The sequence below is a fragment of the Mandrillus leucophaeus genome, unplaced genomic scaffold, assembly GCF_000951045.1.
Source record: "Mandrillus leucophaeus isolate KB7577 unplaced genomic scaffold, Mleu.le_1.0 Scaffold578, whole genome shotgun sequence".
Lineage (NCBI taxonomy): Eukaryota > Metazoa > Chordata > Mammalia > Primates > Cercopithecidae > Mandrillus > Mandrillus leucophaeus.
In genome coordinates this window covers 1585863-1599473 of record NW_012106230.1, presented here as the reverse complement: position 1 = coordinate 1599473, position 13611 = coordinate 1585863, and the positions used below count along the sequence as shown (strand labels likewise).

Sequence of the window (13611 nt, the reverse complement as noted above, 5' to 3'; positions counted from 1 at the left end):
AAAAAAAAAAAAAAAAAAAAAGGAAGTAGGGATGGCAAGATTCAAGATCAAAAATAGAGAAGTATGGAAAGGCATATTGTTATTGGCAAATTGAGATCAATCATTAATTGAAACAATGGATACTCCTGGTGATTGGAGAGTTGAGTGGAACTGGGATAATAAAAATATTCAGAGATGATACTATAAAAAGTCACATGCCCTTTCACATATAATGTATGCTCTCCTTTGGATTCAAAGTAAAATAGTTTGTATGCACACATTTCATTTCAGAGTTTTGTGTTTTATAGGTGGAGAAAAACGACGGACAGAAAAATAGGGGAAAGTTGGATAAAGTTTGCTTTCTTTCCAGCCCGGACTACTGTCTATTCTTTCACTGCTCTATCTTCAGACTCTGTGCACACTCTAAAAATTAATAGTTCCCACTATATATTATTGAATAAAGAAATGAATGTTTGAAATAACCTTCTACGAGAGTAGCAGTTAGACAAAATCAAGGGAAGTGTTAAGGATAGAATGTTCACAGTCTTGGTTACAGATCAAAGTGGGTGGTATAGCTAGGAACTTAAAGGTAAGTTGCTTATCTATTCATGTTAGTGAAAATGGTACAGTACGTGGGGACTAGTGTGCAGGTTTTGAAACTGTGCTTGTAACTACTAGTAGATCATAAACCCACTTTTTAGGATCCCGAAGCGTTGTTTGGATTAAATAGAATGAAACAGATTACGCTAGAAAACGAAAGAGTATGTAATACAAGTGGATGCCAGGGAAACAAAAGTAGTATTTTCATCATATTTATTAGTTCCATGCCATCTTACAATGACTATTTATTTCTATGGTTTGTCATAAAAAAGTTTGAGTCTCCAAGTTAGTCTTCCTGAGAAGCGTTTGGTCTGAGCAGTGCAAAAAACAGAAATTCTTTTTATTGACCTCTCTTTTCTCTTTTCTTTTTCCTATTTTAATTCAAAATTGACTTTCAGTTTTTAACATGCAATTAGAGATTTGGAATTTATGGGTTCCTAGGTCCTTATCCATCAATTTCCATGTTGCTATAATTAGACATTAAAGTTACACCTGTATTAGGGTTTTAGGATATGTAGTATATACTTACATATTATATATATAATATATCCTATAAATATAATAAATATCATTTACTTACAATGAAATTAAGGTAAATAATTATTTTTTGAAAGTTACTACTTACCACATAACGTTGCTCAATAAATATGTTTATTAATACAAATCACAAATAACTGAAATGGATTCTTTGATAAATTGAGCAGAAGTAAATACACAAGAGATATTAATAAAATCTGAAGAACAGTGAAGAAACACAGTCTTTTATTTATAAATTTATTTGCATAGTAATTTTCAGAGTGTGAAATTTATAAGTTTTTAAAGAAAGCTCTATTTTCAATTACTAGATATAACGGTGGGAGAGAGAGAAGAAAAGGGAGTTGGAGAGACATACGATATTTGATACTATTTGGGTATTCAATAATTCAATTATAAAAATTAGTCAAAATGAATAAGGAAAAGATAATGATACACTTTAGAGTAAGAAAACAAAAATTAATGGATAAAATGTAATTAAATCTTTTTTTAATAAAAGTTAAAAAAGAGACATAAATTGAATTGTAAAGAAACATAAATTTCCAAATCTCTTGGAAAGCAAGTATCAATTTTCCTCTAATTTACAGGATAAGATTATGTGGGGATTTATTCCCTACATTCATGCAAGTTCATGCTGTAGATATAAAGATGTTTATATGGTGTTATATTCTTTTTGCTCTCCATCACATTTACAGGATTCCAGTATGCTAATAATCACTCTATTAGTTAAATAAATAAATCCAATTAATTAAACTCTTTACAATATAATAAATATAAAAACACCACATATAGGACTGACAGTATTAAAATATGACTTAGACTTAACTCTTTTCTCTACTTCCGCATTTAGATGGCTCACATCAATTGCACCCAAGTGACAGAGTTTATTCTTGTGGGCCTCACAGATCATCAGGAGTTGAAGATGCCCCTCTTTGTGCTATTCTTATCCATCTACCTCTTCACAGTGGTAGGCAACTTGGGTTTGATCCTACTCATTAAAACAGATACAAGGCTCAACACACCAATGTACTTCTTTCTTAGCAACCTAGCCTTTGTTGATTTCTGTTACTCTTCTGTCATTACACCCAAAATGTTTGGGAATTTCTTGTACAAACAAAACGTTTTATCCTTCAATGCATGTGCTACTCAGCTGGGCTGCTTTCTCACCTTCATGATATCTGAGTGCTTGCTACTGGCTTCCATGGCCTATGACCGATATGTGGCCATTTGTAACCCTCTATTGTATATGATTGTAATGTCTCCAGGAATCTGCATTCAATTTGTAGCAGTTCCTTATAGCTATAGCTTCCTGATGGCACTGTTTCACACCATCCTCACCTTCCGCCTCTCCTATTGTCACTCCAACGTTGTCAACCATTTCTATTGTGATGACTTGCCTCTCCTCAGGCTAACTCGCTCAGACACTCGCTTCAAACAGCTATGGATTTTGGCCTGTGCTGGTATCACTTTCATCTGCTCTGTTCTGATTGTCTTTGTCTCCTACATGTTCATTATTTTTGCCATCCTGAGGATGAGCTCAGCTGAAGGAAGACGTAAAGCCTTCTCCACCTGTAGCTCTCACATGCTGGCGGTCACCATATTCTATGGCACCCTGATCTTTATGTACTTACAACCAAGCTCAAGCCATTCTCTTGACGCAGACAAGATGGCCTCTGTCTTCTACACGGTGATTATTCCCATGTTGAACCCCTTGATTTACAGTCTCAGGAACAAAGATGTAAAAGATGCCCTGAAGAAAGTCATCATCAATAGAAACCAAGCTTTTATGTTTCTGAAACTGAGAAAATGAGTTCAATAGACAAAAATGGGCATTCCTTCATAACTAGATTTTCCCCCATATTCATACAACTACTGGAATACCTTGCTTGTAATTGGTAAGCAATAAAGATCGGTTTACTGAAAAAAAATTATTCTTTGCATTTTTGTAAGTTTTTTTGACTTAAAATCATATATTATATGTAGAAAGTACCATAAGAATTTACATCATTTCTCACAGGAAAACTGTATTTTTAAAATGTATTATCTCATCTAATAGTTATACAATTAGGTGCTGCCAAGAGTAGAAAAAATGAAAGCACTCTGAATGCCCTGTTCAAGGTTATAAGAGTTCTTTAACAATACATTGAGTATTTTATAGTATATTTAAAATTAAATTTAATAATATTTAATTAAATTACCTGCAACAGTGGCTCTACATAGAGGTAATTTTTCTTCCAGGGGGACATTTGGCAATGCCTAGGCTTATTATTGATTTTCACAATGACGGGATACTGTGAAGGAATGCTGTTGCTATCTAGACGGTTGAGGCCAGGTGTGCTGCAAAATATTTTACAATTCACAACATGGCCCCTCACTCAAAAAATTATACATCCCCAAATGATAGTAGTGCTAATGAGAGAGCCGGTGTTAAATCAAGAGCCGTTCTATAGATTTATTCAGATCAAGCTGGTTGATAGTGTTGCTCAAGCCTTTTGTAGCTTTATGGTTTTCTCTTTATTTGCTCTATCAGTTATTAAGACTGATATCAAAATCCCAAGTTAAATTATGTATTTGCATTTATTTTCTGTCAGTTTTAATTTTAGACATTTCAGGGTTCTTTTGTCATTTCTGCATGAATTTCTAGTTACTTAATTTACTGATTTTTTTTCCTTATTAGCATTATTAAATGCTCTTCCTTTTCTGTGATAGCATTTAATGACTGAAAGTCTATATTTTTCTGACAATATTATTACTTCAGCTCTCTTGTGGTTATTATAAGCATGGAATAGTATTCCATCATTTTACTTTCATTATATTTGTGATTTTAAGTGTATATTTTGTCTCTTGTAAACAGCTGATAATTGGATTTTGTCTTTGTAATGAACTCTGAATAGCTCTCCCTTTTAATTAGAGCATTAAGTCCATTCATTTTTAACACGATTACTGATATGGCTGAATTTATATCTCTCATGTTGTTCATATTCTAAATAGTTCACGTTTTTTTTTATTGCCTTGTTTGAGCTCTAATGCCTTGTGTTAAAAATTTTTAAGTTAGAAATTTAATTTCTGATGTGTTAAATATGTACAAACACAAACACACACACAGACATGCATTAGTAATGGTTGCTCTAAGGATTTCAATATTGATTTTAACTTACCACAATCTACTTCAGATTAACATTAGCATAGCACTATGTAAATACATACATACACACACACATCTGCAGTGTCTACTTATAAACCTCAAGACAGTATTATTACAATTGAGTATGTATGCAATTTTATGTCATTAAGAGGACAGAAGAAATATACAATTATATATCATTTATATAAATTAAGAAGAGAATACTTATGTAGACTATATATACACAGACATATGACTATATCAATATGACTCGATATGTCAATAAATATAAAAAACGATGGACATATCTGCCATTTCCAGTGGGATTCATGTATTTCTGTGACTGAAATTCTCATAGAAAATAATTTCTTATCCTCTGAAAGACATTCTTTTGTACTTATTATAAGGCAGATTTGCTAGCAATGAATTATCTTAATCTCATGTACCCAGGCCAGTCTTTAAGTCACCTTTATTTCTGAAATATAATTTGCCTGGATATAGTAGTCCCTGTAGACAATTGTTTTCTTATAGCAGTTTGGACATGTCATCCCATTACATTCCATGTTTTCCTTGTAAGAAGTGATCGGTTAAACTTGTGATTTTCTATAGAATCAACCAACAACTTTCAAGATTTTTTGCTGTCTTTGACTCTCAACACTTTGATTAGCCTAAAGGTTTCTTGGTGTTAATCTAACTCAAGTTTGGTTGAGTCCCTTAGATCCACATGCTATATTGTTTTTGTTTTTGTTTTTTTCAATTGGAGAAGTTTTCAGTAATTTATTCTTCAAGTATTTTCCCCTTTCTCTCCCTTCCTTCCTTTTGGGACTCCCACCTTTTTTTTACTGGTACACTTAATATGGCACACTTTATTGGTACCACTTTCTGGTGCCCCAGAAGTCACCAGGACTTTAATCATTTTTCTGTAATATTCTTCTTCTCTGTTTTCTAGAACAGACAAGTTTTATTTACCTATTTTCAATTTTACTAATTCTGTCTTCAGCTTTCTCACTATTCTGTTTGGGCTAACTAGTACATTTTTCATTTCAGTTATTGTATTTTTATCTCCAAATATTCCATCTGGTTCTTTAAAAAGTATATATTTAAATTTTTTCCCATTTGGTAAGATACTGTTTTCATCCTTTAAATTCTTGTGTGTGGACTCTTTTGTTTTCTTTAATATGTTTATAACAGAGATTTTAAAGTTTTTGTATTGAAAGACCAACAGCAACGATGCTCAGTGAAAAGTTTCTATTGATTGCTTTTTTTTTCTCACCGACGGAACTTAATTTCCTAATTCTTTGTTCCTAATTTTTGTCAAACCTGGACATTTTACATCAGTATCAACTATAGTAATCAGACCTTACACACATACACACACAAACACATACACTCTCACGCACATACATACACTCTGGGTTTGTTGGTTTTGCCCAGCACTTTTTATAGTTATAATTTTTATTGTGGCCATTTGTTTTCTTAGCAACTTTTTGGACTAATTCTGTAAAATCTGTATTTCCTGTAGTGTGTGGTCACTGGGATTTTCTGCTCAGCTAGCTAAGGGATCAGCTAATGACTGGATCCCAGTGTTTGTATCAAATGTCTTATTGGCCTTCTCATTTATGTATTTTCAGCTGACTATGTGTAAACTCAATTGTGATTTTCACTTCCTATTTGAAATCTATAAAAGACATATTTGGGGAATCTTGTCCATCTTCATCCTCAGATAGCAGAAAATACACTATATTTGGAGGGAAAAAAAGTAGTTTTATAATTGCTTTCCACCCATCCTCTTCCCTACCACCCATCCTCTTCCCTACCACCCTCCCCCAACAAAGCCTTTCTCATTGTAGAGGATTATTTTGCTTTTTCAGAGATGCTCTCTTATTCAACTGAGGTTACAGTAAAAAACAAACAAACAACAACAAAAAAACCCCCACAACTTAGACGGTGTGGTCTAAATGACAGAAATTTATTTTCTGACCGTTCTGGAGACAAGAAGTCTCAGATCAAGATTCTTTCTCATTCAGTTTCTAGTTAGGTCTGTCTTCCTGGCTTGTAAGCAGCCACCACCTTGCTGTGTGCTCACATGACCTCCTGTTTGTGAGCATACAGGAGAGAGAGAAAAAAAAAAGAAAGAAAGAAAGAGGGAGAGTGAGTGAGCATACACTTTTGTGTCTCTTATAAGGGCACTAACCCCCTCCCTTATAACCTTATCTAATCTTAATTTTCTCCCAAAGTTGTTGTCTCCAAATATCATCACACTGGGAGTTAATGCTTCAATATATGAATTGTGAGAGATACAATTCAGTTCCTAGCAGATGCATTGTTCTGTAATAAGTATTATAATAATGTTCTTCTCTTGCTATGGCCACAGATTGGCTAAAAAAAAATCTGAAAGGCTACTCTATAGACCAGGGAACTATAGAAATTAAGTAATAACAGTTAGCAACATCCTTAAAAAAGACACAAATATTTCATGAGCACTTCAAAGAGTAAGCCAGATAAAGAGTATCATGTCTTAAATTATTCTGGAATAGATTATTGGGAGTTGCAAATTAGTTCTTTGGAAGATGTGTTGTAAAAATTTTTGCAAGGAAAATTTTATATTTCTTTTAAAAATAAATCTAAATGTTATCACTAAGAAACAACAAAAGGGAAAGAATATAAATAAGCAACAAGAACAACAATATGAACAAGTTAAATATGAATAAATAAATAGCACTATTAATAATACAATTATTGATAAATAAATAGTGTTCCAAAAATAAGAACATTAGAGCAATAATGTCATGCTAAGACAGAGCTATAGATCTTTGGCTCCTCAAAGCCTGAGAACAATGTTATTTTACCTGTAGCCTGCTTTGGAATCCCTTGGGTCATTAACTATTTTTTCTGATCATTTTACTTGCATCATTCTCCTAAATAAGATCCTATGGGACAGAGTTACTGTCAAAAGCCTATATTCTGTTGCTGCCCAAACCCACTTGGAGAAGAAATAGGAACACCCTTTACCCAAGTAAGTTCAAATAATATGTTTCAAAATTAAGGTCAAGATAAGCATTTTAAAAATAAAGTAGCATAGAATATAATGAACTTTAGAATATAACATTTTAGATGGCATTTTCTGATATAAGACTAGTGTTTTCCATACTTTTTTTTCTGTTACATATGTATGTGTTATATAAGATATATTTCTTATTGGTATGAGATGAAAAAAAAGTTTGGGAATGCCAAGATGAAATTTATTAGTCTGCTTGGAAAAGTTGAACACTTAATTGACTAGATTGCAATTTATGTTAAAATTGTCCTTCCTATTTTTGCCCAAATAAGAAGTGAGCACATCAAAACCAAGTCATCAATGTCATTTAATGTGTTTGTTATAAGTAAAGAACATTAATTCTGAACCAGTGAAATAAATATTGAAAGGTTGTTGAAAAATTTTAATTATTAATTTCCCATTACCAAGCATCTAGAAGGGGTTACCTTAAGACATTAATTAAAATTTCATGGCTTCCGCCCATGGAGTCAGCAGTCTATCAAAAGAAAATATATGAAAAAGGTGGTTGTCATATATGTGATATAGGTAAATGAATTATGTACACAATGTTTCTAGAACACAAAGATGAAAGATGGTAACACAGCATGGAAACTAGAAATCAGGGAAGCCTTGAAGAATAAATCGTTTTCACTGCAGCTCTCCATTCGCCATTCACCTGGTAGAGATAAGTGTAAGCAAAAGCACATATAAAGGCTGGGTAACATGTAAGGGCATGTTGTATTTGAGGACTGCAAAATAAGTTTTCTAATTGATTACGGTGTTGTTTGAGGAAGAAGGAAAGAGATGTGGCTGGAATTTTGATGGAAAACATCATGGACTATATTGTAAAAGGTCATGTATAATTTTTTTTCAACTATATTTCACATTTTACCTTTGAGATAAAATAAAGGGGTACTTCAAGGTGAGATAATAAATTTCAAATAGTTGTCAAACAGTGCAGCCTTACCTAGAATCTCCAGACATGAAAACTAAATTTCCTATCAAATAGTTGCTTAATCATCTCAAAACAAAATTTATGTATTTGTATGAACACCAAAAAGTCTTTAAAAACTTTGATGATACACATATTTCATGTAACAATAAGCAGCAGCAGCAGCAATGATAAATATTATCTGTGGTTATCTTCTTCATAGAAAGTGGTAGAAACATGCATGCACACATACTCAAAAATTTTTATTTTTAATTTTCGTGTCCATGATTTATAAAGAACATCTAACTTTTCCCGATATATTCCCCTGCTGTTTCCTGAAATAATAAAAATATATCAATTAGGTTTCTTTTGTTAATTTATTATTTGCTGAGGTTATATTTCAGGAACTAAAATGTTAAGACACTTTTCTCTGTATTCAACTTAGAAGGCACATTACGTGTAAAACTTTACCTATACCTATCTACTTCCATTACTTAAGGATTTTCTGTGTGTTCTTACTTTTTTGTTTTTATTTCCTCAGACTTCTCTATGTTCAAGTCCTAGAGGTATATTACCTTGACCAGCCATACATACTATGTATGTAGGAGTCAGCATAATCACTTTTAAAATTCACTGACAGCTGGGTGGTAAAGTGATTCTGCTGACTTCTACATACGTGTAATTTTTAATACATTGGGGAAGCAAGTTTTATGGTTTAACATTGTTTTCTAATTTAAAATATATTTATACCTGTTATGTGCAGGAGATAACTTTCTTTTGATAGTAACAATGATTATTTTGGACAGAAAATAACACCTTTTATAGATTAGGAAACTTAAAGAACAAACTGAATTTTTGATGTGCCAAAGTTTATGTAGCTAGAGAATGACAGAAACAAATTCCAGGTCTCCCAATTTTATCTAGAATTCTTTCCATTACATCCCGCTTGACTTAAATACCTATAAAATGGCGTTTTTCAATAGTTACCTGCCATTAAAATGCAACTCTTTCTCACAAAACTGCTGTTTGTCAAAATTCACTATATTTACTTCCTTAAAGCCATAATGGCAAATTTACATTCACTTTTTAAGGGTAATTGAATACGATTCAGCCACAAAAAGAAAGAAAGCAACATGGATGGAAATGGAGGCCATTATCTTAAGTGAAGTAACTCAGAAAGTAAAATACCACATGTTCTCACTTATAAGTGGGAGCTAAATAATATGTACACATGGACATAGTATGTAAAGTACCTTTATAAATATAATAAATGTATGCAGAGAGAAATATGTGTTCCCACAAAATATCTTCTTTTACCTTTCATCCCATCCCATTCCCAGACCCCAAGTGAGCTAATAATTTTAATACTAAATTAGCACTTACAAGTTAACAATAAAATTGATTTTAAGGATATTAAGGTATTAAAAAAATTACACAAATATTAAGCTTGATTAAACTCTCCTCTTTTTATCCAGACAACCTGAAGGGGTATGACTCAGATCAATTGCACCCAGGTGACAGAGTTTATTCTTGTGGGCCTCACAGATCGTCAAGAGTTGAAGACGCCCCTCTTTGTGCTATTCTTATCCATCTACCTTTTCACAGTAGTAGGCAATCTGGGTTTGATCCTACTCATTAGAACAGATGAAAAACTCAACACACCAATGTACTTCTTTCTTAGCAACCTAGCCTTTGTTGATTTCTGTTACTCTTCTGTCATTACACCCAAAATGCTTGGGAATTTCTTGTACAAACAAAATATTATTTCGTTCAATGCATGTGCTGCTCAGTTAGGCTGTTTCCTGGCCTTCATGACGGCTGAGTGCTTGCTACTGGCTTCCATGGCCTATGACCGGTATGTGGCCATTTGTAACCCTCTGATGTATATGGTGGTGATGTCCCCAAGAATCTGCATTCAGCTTGTGGCTGCTCCCTATAGCTAGAGCATCTTGGTTGCACTGTTTCACACCATCCTAACCTTCCGTCTCTCCTATTGCCACTCCAATATTGTCAACCATTTCTATTGTGATGACATGCCCCTCCTAAGGCTAACTTGCTCAGACACTAGCTCCAAACAGCTATGGATCTTTGCCTGTGCTGGTATCATGTTCATTTCCTCCCTTCTGATTGTCTTTGTCTCCTACATGTTCATCATTTCTGCCATCCTGAGGATGCGTTCAGCTGAGGGAAGACAGAAGTCTTTCTCGACGTGTGGCTCCCACATGCTGGCGGTCACCATATTCTATGGGACCCTTATTTTTATGTACTTACAGCCTAACTCTAACCATGCCCTGGACACAGACAAGATGGCCTCTGTCTTCTACACAGTGCTCATTCCCATGTTGAATCCCTTAATCTATAGCCTCCGGAATAAGGAGCTGAAAGAAGCTCTGAAGAAAGTCATTATCAATAAAACCCAGACTTTTGTGTTTATAAAATTAAGAAAGTAACTTGAGGAAAGGAAAAACGGACTTCTTTCATGGTATGATTTTTTTTCCCCAGTATAAGTTATCAGGATTCCTGTTTCTTAATATGTGATCTATGCATATATTTTTGCTGTGTAATACAATTTTCTAGAGAATTTCTCTTAGAATGTTAGGTATAAAAGTAACTATAAGAATTTACACCCCTTATTTTTCAAATGGAAAATATCTCAAAATTATTAATTTGCTTGCATAATATTTTATACCAATTTTCCGTTTCTTAAATGAAGAGTGCATAAAAAGTCATCATCAAGACATGTAATTAGTTATGTGCAGAGCACAGACAAAAGTTAACTCCCCTCCCCGTCCATCCCCAATACACTTCCCAGTCTCTGCTCTGGTAACTATCATTCTACTCTCTCTCCAGGAGTTTATATACATACACATATATATATACACATGTGATATTCGTCTATGTCTGATTTATTTCACTTATAATATTCATGTTGTTGCAAATGACAAGATTTTATTAATTGTATGGATGAATAATAATCCGTTGTGTATATGTACCATATTTTCTCTGTGCATTCATCCACTGATGGAAGCTTAGGTTGATTCAACATCATGGCTGTTGTGAATAATGCTGCAATAACATGGAAGTGTAGACATCTCTTCAATATACTGATTTCCTTTCTTTTGGATATATATCCAGCAGTGAGATTGCTGGATTATATAGTAGTTCTACTTTTAGTTTTTTGAGGAACCTTGAGATTCTTCTTTACAGTGACTGCATTAATTTAATTTACATTAGCACCAACAGTGTTTGAAGGTTCTCCTTTCATTATCTCCTGGCCAGCATCCATTATTGCCTGTTGTTTGGATAAAAACCATTTTTAACTAGGATGAGGTGATATCTTGTTGTGGTTTTGATTTGCATTTCTTTGATTACTAGTGATATTAAACCATTTTTCATATACCTCTTAGTCATTTGTATGTCTTCTTTTGAGATATGTCTAGTCAGGTCTTTTGCCAATGTTTCAATTGGATTTGTGGATATTATTTTTTCCTATTGAGTTGTTCATGCTCCTTATATATTCTGTTTATTGATCTCTTGTTAAATGTGTAGATTGCAAATATTATCTCCCATTCTTGGTTACTTCTTCACAATTCAAAGTGGACAAATGTTATTATTTTTAAATCATGAAAGTAATCTGTCTTGATATTGTGAGAAGTGAAAATGACATTTATTCAGTTGCAAATAGTAGGCTAAATTTTGTTTCATGGAATATTTAAAAATCAATCTTTTTTTCCAGTGAAGACTGACTTGAACACTTTTAATTTATAAACCTTGAATTGGTAAAACTTATGCCACTTTATATCACTAAAGCAGCTTTGAGTCATTAACATTGTCTATAAAATACACACACACACACACACACACACATGACCTATTAGTTGAACCCAAAAAGAGTTATTGGTTCTGATGACGTGGCAGGGACACTGTATTAACACCTAATTTAAAAAGACTGGTGCAAAGCCTAATTAAAAAATACTAAAAGAGCAACTTGAACTTTAACAAACGAAACAAAAAGTACCTTAGTGTCAAAAAAATCTTATCGATGAGGTATATTTATTATTGTTAATTTGCTGATTTTTATAGTAGTAGCATGGTCATTTAAGAGAACATTTTTGCTTTTAGTAAAGAAAACTTAAGTGTATAAAGGTAAAGAGGCATCATGTCTTCAACTTATCAAAAAGCTCAGAAAAAAATGTGGTAAAATGTTAACATCTGGAAAAGCTGGGTGAACAGTGCACAATAATTCTTTGTAAAATGTTAGCATCTTTTCTGTAATTCTAAAATTATGCCAAAATAAAAGCTCAAATAAAAAAATAAACCCTTGTTAATAAATGGTGCTGGGAAAATTGTGTAGCCACATGTAGAAGAATGAAGCTGGATCCCTATTTCTCATCACATATAAAAATCAACTCAAGATGGATTAAAGAGTTAAATGTAAAACATGAAACTATAAAAATTTTATAAGAAATTCTGGGAGAAATTCTCCAGGACATTGGCCTTGGCAAAGAATTTATGTCTAAGACACCAAAAGCAAATGCAAAAAAAACAAAAAGAAATGGGACCTAATTAAACTAAAAAGCTTCTGCATAGCAACAGAAATAATATTTAGAGTAAACAAACAACCCATAGAATGGAAGAAAATATTTGCGAACTATGCATCCATCAAAGGACTAATACCCAGAATCTAAAAGGAACTCAAATCAAAAAGAAAAAAAAAATAACCAAATAAATAAAAGTGGAGAAATTACACAGACATTTTTCTAAAGACGACAAACAAATGGTCAACAAATGTATTTTAAAAATGCTCAACATCACTAATCATCAGGGAAATGCAAATTAAAACCACAATGAGATACCACCTTACCCCAATCAGAATGGCCATTATTAAAATGGCCATCTATTAAAAAAACAATAGATGATGACATTGATGTGGTGAAAAGCGGATGCATATACACTGCTGGTGGGAACGTAAATTAGCACAACCTCTATGAGAAACAGTATGGAGATTTCTCAAAGAACTAAAAGCAGATCTACCATTTGATCCAGCAATCTCACTGCTGGGTATCTACCCAAAGGAAAAGTCCTTATATCAAAAGGCTACCTGCATGTATATGTTTATTGCAGCACGGTTTACAATTGCAAAGATATGGAACTAATCTAGGTGCCCATCAACCATGAGTGGGTAAAGAAAATGTGCCATGCAAACACCACGGAACACTACTTAGCCACGAAAAATAACAAAATAATGTATTTTGCAGCAACTTGCATGGAACTTGAGATCATTATTATAAGTAAACTCCAAAATGAAAAATCAAATACTGCATATTTTCACCTATAAGTGGAAACTAAGCTATGGGTATACAAAGGCATACAGAGTAGTGTAAAATGGACATTAGAGACTCAGAA

The 13611-nt window shown here is 33.1% G+C and overlaps 2 protein-coding genes across 2 annotated transcripts; both read left to right on the top strand.

Annotated features, from left to right (window-relative positions):
- The first annotated feature begins 1963 nt into the window (after window positions 1-1963).
- On the top strand, window positions 1964-2923 carry LOC105552896 (olfactory receptor 8U8). The gene has a single exon (XM_011998721.1). The coding sequence runs from the start codon at window positions 1964-1966 to the stop codon at window positions 2921-2923; it is 960 nt and encodes a 319-aa protein (XP_011854111.1).
- A 6772-nt stretch (window positions 2924-9695) lies between these two features.
- On the top strand, window positions 9696-10658 carry LOC105552895 (olfactory receptor 8U9-like). Its single transcript, XM_011998720.1, is given in 1 exon segment — window positions 9696-10658. A coding segment is annotated over 1 exon segment (960 nt). The 3' UTR covers window positions 10656-10658.
- The last annotated feature ends 2953 nt before the right edge of the window (window positions 10659-13611 follow it).

What these genes read in the sequence shown, in the direction of transcription:
- LOC105552896 (XM_011998721.1), top strand. Translation starts at nt 1,964, where the DNA reads ATGGCTCACATCAATTGCACCCAAGTGACAGAGTTTATTCTTGTGGGC.